Source organism: Prionailurus viverrinus, chromosome B1 (assembly GCF_022837055.1).
Source record: "Prionailurus viverrinus isolate Anna chromosome B1, UM_Priviv_1.0, whole genome shotgun sequence".
Lineage (NCBI taxonomy): Eukaryota > Metazoa > Chordata > Mammalia > Carnivora > Felidae > Prionailurus > Prionailurus viverrinus.
Genome location: NC_062564.1, coordinates 102979029 through 102986381, shown reverse-complemented (window position 1 = coordinate 102986381; position 7353 = coordinate 102979029). Strand labels below are relative to the sequence as shown.

At 37.3% G+C, this 7353-nt stretch overlaps 1 protein-coding gene across 1 annotated transcript in view; it reads right to left on the bottom strand.

Moving 5' to 3' along the window:
* Positions 1 to 2111: 2111 nt before the first annotated feature.
* The window catches only part of ANXA5 (annexin A5), a 30335-nt gene continuing 25093 nt past the window's right edge, over positions 2112 to 7353 (bottom strand). Inside the window, exons 9-13 of the mRNA XM_047856233.1 lie at positions 6994 to 7087; positions 5777 to 5872; positions 4190 to 4248; positions 3855 to 3977; positions 2112 to 2647 (exon numbers count right to left, since the gene is read on the bottom strand). Of these exons, the coding sequence (XP_047712189.1) occupies positions 2585 to 2647; positions 3855 to 3977; positions 4190 to 4248; positions 5777 to 5872; positions 6994 to 7087 (435 nt within the window). The 3' untranslated portion in view covers positions 2112 to 2584. The remainder of the gene's footprint in view (positions 2648 to 3854; positions 3978 to 4189; positions 4249 to 5776; positions 5873 to 6993; positions 7088 to 7353) is intronic.

Genomic DNA, 7353 nt, shown 5'->3' with positions numbered 1-7353 from the left:
GAGATTCACCCCCACCACCCTTTAGGATCCTAAATGGTCTTGGTGCACCTTCAACTCCTGGGAGCCACTAAGAATAAAAGTAGGCTGCTTGAACAATTACAAAGATTTGAGAGACAAGTCCATATTCATTGCAGAATTATTGACAAATTGCGAAGACCCGGAAGCAACCTAATTTCCATCAGTGGATGAATGGATAAAGAAAATGTGATATATATAGACAGCACACTATTATTCAGCCATAGAAAAGAAGGAAATCTTGTCATTGGTGACAACATAAATGAAACTTGAGGACATTATGCTAAGTGAAATAAGTCGGAGAAAAGATAAATACTCTATGACTTCTATGACATGTGGAATCCAAAAAATGACAACAAAAAAACAAAGTTATGGAAAAAGAGATCAGATTTGTGGTTACCAGAAGTGGGGAATGGGGAACGGGGTAATTGGGTAAAAGTGGTCAAAAGGTACACACTTCTAGTTATAAGATATGTAAGTACTGGGGATATAATGTACAACACTTAACACTGTGTGATCTCACATATTTGAAAGTTAAGAGATCCTAAGAATTATCATCAAGGAGAAAACTTTTTTTTTAATTTATATGAGATGATGGATGTTAACTAAATGTATTATGGTAATCCTTTTGCAATATATATGTAAGTCAACTCATTATGCTGTATACTTTAAACTTACACAGTGATGTATGTCAATTATATCTGAATAAAACTGGAAAAAAAATATGTAGGCAATTGATTCTCAACTTGGCTCTGCATCAGAATTGCTTATGGAAAAAAAAAAGCAATGTTATACGTATATATAATTTTTAAGGCTCCATGGTTATTCTGATTGGCAGCCAAGGTTGTAACAAGAACAAATTACTACTTAAAAATTTTCAAAGGGAGAGCAGTCCACTTATAAAAATGTCTTATTATTAGCAATCACATGCTTTAAAAAATGCTTACCTAAGGGTGTCAGTGCAAAAAAGGAAACTGACACCAATTCAAGAAGCAGTTTGAAAGCAGAAAACTGAAAGGTAAATATTATAAGAAAGAAAGAAACTGCTTCTTTCTAACAGATGTTGCCTGCTTTTTTATCTCAAAGAAGGTAGCAGATGAAAATAGGAAAAACAAGTTAATAATAGGAAAGAGAAAAGTATGCTCTGAATTTTTAGGTTGTTTTATTTTATTTTAATTTTTAGGCTGTTTTAAAATAGCTTTTCTACTAAGCAACTAGCATCCTAAGCATCACCTTAATTGATGCTACATACGCTATAAATCAATCAGAGACCCCTTAACCTCTCTCTCGTTCCACATGCAGAGGGATGCAGCTGCAATTCACGTTTATCACCCAAAAGTCACCTGCAAATTCAGCTGTCAGGTGACACCATTGCCAATGACTAGCTTGGAAAAAGATATCATTGCTGATGGTATTATGCTCAGTGAAACAAGTCAGAGAGAGAAAGACAAATACCATATCATTTCACTCATATGTGGAATCTAAAAAACAAATGAGGGGCGCCTGGGTGGCGCAGTCGGTTAAGCGTCCGACTTCAGCCAGGTCACGATCTCGCAGCCCGTGAGTTCGAGCCCCGCGTCATGCTCTGGGCTGATGGCTCAGAGCCTGGAGCCTGTTCCCGATTCTGTGTCTCCCTCTCTCTCTGCCCCTCGCCCGTTCATGCTGTGTCTCTCTCTGTCCCAAAAATAAATAAATGTTGAAAAAAAAAAAAAAATTTTAAAAAAATAAAAAACAAATGAATAAACAAAGAAACAAAAAGCAGCACCAGACCTTAAGTACAGAGAACAAACTGATGGTTACCAGAAAGGAGAAGGACAAAGGGAGGGGCAAAATGGGTGAAGGGGAGAGGGAGATACAGACTTCCAGTGATGGAATGAAGAAATCATAGGAATAAAAGGCACAGCATAGGGAATATAGTCATTGGTTTTGTAATAGCGTTCTATGCTAACAGTAGTAGCTACATGTGTGGTGAGCACAGCATGACCTGTAGAGTTGCTGAATCACCATGTTGTACACCTGAAACTAATGTAACATTGTACCAACCATACTCAAATAAAAATGATTTTTAAAAAATTTTTCTGAACACATACAGATAATTCAGGAGGAAGGAAATGTTTATTTTTCATTAATCTTTTGAATGCAATCTTTTGAATTAAACCAGGTTTAATTTAGTAGCAAACTTGATTAGTAACACTTCCAGGAGTTCATAATTTCAAGGCTAGAGTTCCGATTAAGGAAATACGGTTATCATTTTAATATAAATGAAGTTTTTTAAAAAGGCTAAAAGCAGTCTCATCTTTTAAAAGAAAGTATAAATGACACAGACTTTAGACTTTAGTAACATAAGTACACTTGAGTACTATAATAAACAAAGAGAAAGATCTTAACTGAATATCAGAAAGAAGCACCACTATTTTTCTTCTGCAACATGTATGTTTTGGTCATTAGCATACTAGTATGAATAAGGCAATGTGTCAAGCACCGGCATACAGAAAGTGCAGCGAGATGTGAAGGAAGGTCATGGTGGCGGTGGCAGGCACGGCACAGGAATCTCTTTCCAGCTGGTACCTCAGTCATCTTCTCCCCCACACAGCAGCAAGAGGGCTTTCTTATAGTCCCCAGACGTATCACCCTGAAACCCAAATGTACTCCGTTTAGCTCTGTGAGTCACAGAAGCCTCAGAAAATAAAAAACTAAATGTCTGGCAAAAAGTTTTATTCATGTGACTTTTCTCTCAAGTGGATAATCTCTGTGTATGTGACTTTCACATCAGGAATGTTATACCAGGAGTTTCCTACCAATGTAACATATGTTTAATTTCTAATTGCACCCCTTAAAGGCACAGCTCTAAGACAATGAAGTATGCTCTTCTTCAGTTAGTAATACAGAGAACAAGGAAGATTTTACAATGATATTCAAATCAAGGTTTCTAAACCTCTAAGTTTCTATCATATACTATGTGTCTGGCTAAGGGAGGCAATCCTGGGACTGTGTGGCTGTTATGTCTTTGCTTCAAAGACAGAGGAGCAGGATAAGCTTTACCTCTGCTTATCTCATATACAGATATGTAGGATAAATTAATCTTTCAAGCTCAGAGTGCATGCAAGAACTCTCCAGTGTCCTTCAACCCAGCCACACCATACACACACACACACACACACACACACACACACACACACACACACACACACAAAGTTCAAAGCTTGCTCAGTTGAGATCCTGCTTTGCATATGGCCCACTTTCCCCTTTATTAAAAGAAAGAAAGAAGAGAGAGTGAAAAGAGAGAAAGGAAAGAAAGTCAAAAGGCCTTAAGCCAACTTTAAATTTAGGCCACAGTCTAAAGTCCTTGCTTTTAAAGAGACAAAAATGATAGTAATACCCAAGCTCTTTACTTATTTCTGATATAACCTGGTTGGTTCTTTCCTGAACTATGAACCAATACCACAGACAAGCTGATAACAGAAAATAAAGAAAGGAAAGTCTGATATGGGAGGAAGGAGGAACTAATAAAGACAGCTGGAACTGATAAAAGAGAGAAAGAACAAACACCTTATCATCAGGGGCAGGGGTTGGGTTTGTTGAATCATCTGTCACCACTACTAAATAATGCTGCTAGGCTCACCAAAAGCCTCAAGCCTTACCAAGAGCCAATCTTTCACTTGGGAGCCATCATCCGGACTTTAGGAAACATTATGCCAAGTTTCATAAGTCATAGCTCTAATCACACGACTAAAATTGTAAACTTTAAGCAAGAACTGGGTTCTCTCATCCATGTCTTACCTGGTATCTATTGGTCTGCTCTAGATTTCTGAACATAATTTAAAGAAAGATTCTACTACCTTAATCATGGAATAAAGAGAAGTGGCAAAATTCTTCCGGAACTCCTTCCTAATGTTAAACAAATCAATCTCGCTCCTGGACACCACGACTCTGATGAGGGTATGATCATCTGTCCCAGCTCCCTTTAATAAGGAAAGAGAGGCACATTGTTTAAAAATGTCAAATATGGCATCAAACTCTCCTGAGTTAGGATGAATCAATAAAGTAAAACAATTTGGTAGCATGTTTTAAGGGGAATAAAAAAACCCAAAGTCTATCATTTAAATCATAATAATATGCAAAGATAACTAGAAAGATAAATTAATTAGATGGAAGATTCCAGGTATGCACTTACCTTCATAGCATAGTAGAGGGTTTCTGCAAGGTAGGCAGGTATGCTTCGAATAGATTTCACTAAGAAAATAAATAATACAATGGTCAGATGCTATTCTGATAGGAAAAGAATTAAGTAATTAAAAACCAAAAGTTGCTTCATGCTTATTGCTCTACTTATTTACAAATATAAAAGTAACACAGGTTAAAAAACTGCTCATTTGCAAGCTGATCTGATCTCCTTATTCGCCAAGTATTTTCTTAGCAACTGGGTTGAGATTTACTTAAAGTTCTGAGTTCTACATAGAAAGGTGTGTAGGACAGGGCACGTGAGTTTTTCAACTCCCCTTTGTTCTGAGTACCTGTCTGCTGTCAGAGTTTGGGTGGCCTGGGCTATTACCCACAACTTTCTTCATCTTCAATAAATTATACAGGCATCCTAGAAGTTTTAAATCCAACACATTCAAGCAAATAACACAAGGTAACCACTCTATCTAATCTTCGACAAATCTTAGACTATCTTTCTATAGTCTTAACCTAGGTATTCTCTCCATATTCTTTAATATCCATGATTTACATAGAGCAGCATGAGACTTACCCAACTCAGTAGAAACACCCAGATAAACAGATAAGAGAAAAAGAGTATCTTCCCTGAACATGTATGTATCTACTGTTTCAGGGCTGCTCAGACCTCAGTTGGCTCCACTTCAGAAACTTATCCATATGAAAATTTCTTAATATACAGAAATAACAATCCATGAATTGGGGGTTGTGGAGTTATTCTCTCTTTTCCAACACTTAAACAAAACAGCGACCAGTAACTAAAAATGTCATTATGTCAAATCTATTGTAATTATGAAGGGGCTGTCTAAAAGTTTTCTTTTAAAATTCATTAACTGCGGAAGTCAAATCAAAGGCTACTATTAGTGGTGGTTCATGAACGTCATTAGCTTATTCTCCAGACAACAGCACAGAACTTGAGATCAATGCCAAGTACTCAGAACAAACAACAGACAGGTTCACTCCAAACCCATATGAAAACTAGGGCCACTGGGAGCTCACAAACTAGATTCTCCCTGGATTTAGAGAGTATATACAAATTCAGTTCTTCAATGTTTCTAGATCATTCTGAATATTTAGCTAAAACCAATTTCTAAATTAATTTGAAAATAACCATTATTATATCTTCCATCATACAAAAGATACTTTTTCTAACTCAGATTCCAATATCTCAGTCAGCCTCAAAGTTGTGAGGACAGTATTCAAAAGAATACTAAAATTCACAAGAATCTGAAATATTTAAAAGCCTCTGAGATAATACTCACACTTCAGATTCATAATAAAATAGTCATATTTTTAATGCAGCTTCAAAATGACTTTCAAACAATTGTTTCAGTATTTCCATGGGATTAGATGAACTAACCAGATTAATTCATTTCCAACATCAAAACAGACTTTGAATTGGAAATTGAGGAGTTTGCTTCACCCAAATATCATAAGACCTTCTTTTCATAAAGAAAGAAGTGGTTCTTTTCAGATACACCTTCAATTGAATAAATGCTTTAGCTCTTAACACCATAAATTTTATATACATTGTAAAACTACCTACCAACAGCAAGGAGTAGTTGCTCCAAATTACCAGAAGTCTCTCGGTCAATAGTTTCCTCAATTTGGAATCCTGATATAGTCATGTATTTATCAAACACTATAAGAAAGGAAAATAATTTCTTAATCATGTAAAGATCGTTCTGCAAGGAAAGAAGGTATTTACTCCAAGCATGTATTGTTCTACTGAACACAAATCTCCCCTTTTTCCTTGCTGACAGAACCTGGACTTTGTTGTAGAGCCTCAATATGGCAAGCCCTCAACAACGGATTATAAATGTTCTTTGTTCACTGATTTCCTGGCCTCTACTTACTAGTTACAACCAATGAGACCCAAAGGTAAATCTGCTGGAGAGGATTCTGAGAAATTTTTCTTTCCTTATTAAAAAGTGATAAACAGGGGCCCCTGGGTGGCTCAGTTGGTTAAACATCCAACTTGGGCTCAGGTCATGATCTCATGGTTCATGAGTTCGAGCCCCACGTCAGGCTCTGTGCTGACAGCTCAGAGCCCACTTCAGATCCTCAGTCTTCTCTCTCTCTGCCCCTCCCCTGCTTGTGCTCTGCTCATGCTTTCTATCTCTAGAAAATAAACATTGAAAAAAAAAATTTGTTTTAAGTGATAAACAGGTATGATTGGTTTGTCCCTTTCTTCTTGCTATTAAAGTGGTTGATAAATTTGGAGTTTCAGTAGCCATCCTGTGACAATGAGGTACAGAGCATGAGAAAGAAAACCCCAAAATACCAAGGACAGTGGTGCAGAAAAACAAAAAGAGCCCAGATCTTGCCAAATCAGCCAAGGAATTCTACCTACAGAAAAGCCAATTTTTAAAGCCCCGATTAGTAAGGCCACTGAACTCATTCCCACTTGATACCACAAGAACTGATGAATGTCTGGAGATGAGGTCATGCATCCCACTACTTAGGAGGAAATACTGAAGTGAACCACACACAGCTCAGTGCTTTGTGACAATGAGAGTGACAATCTAGAGGCCTAGCTCCCTCCTCACCTTCTGATTGCAAAGGGGGAACTAAGGATCTCTAGTTCTGTAAACACAAGAGCAGCAAAGAGAATTGTGAGATTTCTCATGGCTACCAAAAGGAAGAAATACAAAAACTGATTCACTCAGTGTCTGTTAAACAGTACATATTTTGGCACACTGGCTCCTGTACTTTCAAAATTAACCAAAGTACCAGCAGCATACACATTTTTTTTTCACTCACCCCTTCTCAAATGAGACACACTTCGTGTTCCAAAGATGGTGATAAACTTTTCTTCATCTGTCCCCCATTTCAGTTCTCCAGCTTGAAACAAAGCCTGTGAAAATTTCAACCTCAATTAGTATATTGTCCCTCCCTCTCATTTCCAGGTTCTGATTCATACCTGTGTTTTATTCCCTGTACGTTAATGTGCCTGATTCACCATCTTACACTTTTCATTTCTGTTTCCTAAACTCAATGAGGTGAGTATGGAGCTACTTTGGAGCTTGCCACTGAACTGTGCCACAGATTAGTGAGTCAAAGGAATAAAGCACAACAATGGGGCAAGGTTAAACGGTCTCAAAATGTCTACCATGCTGTGTC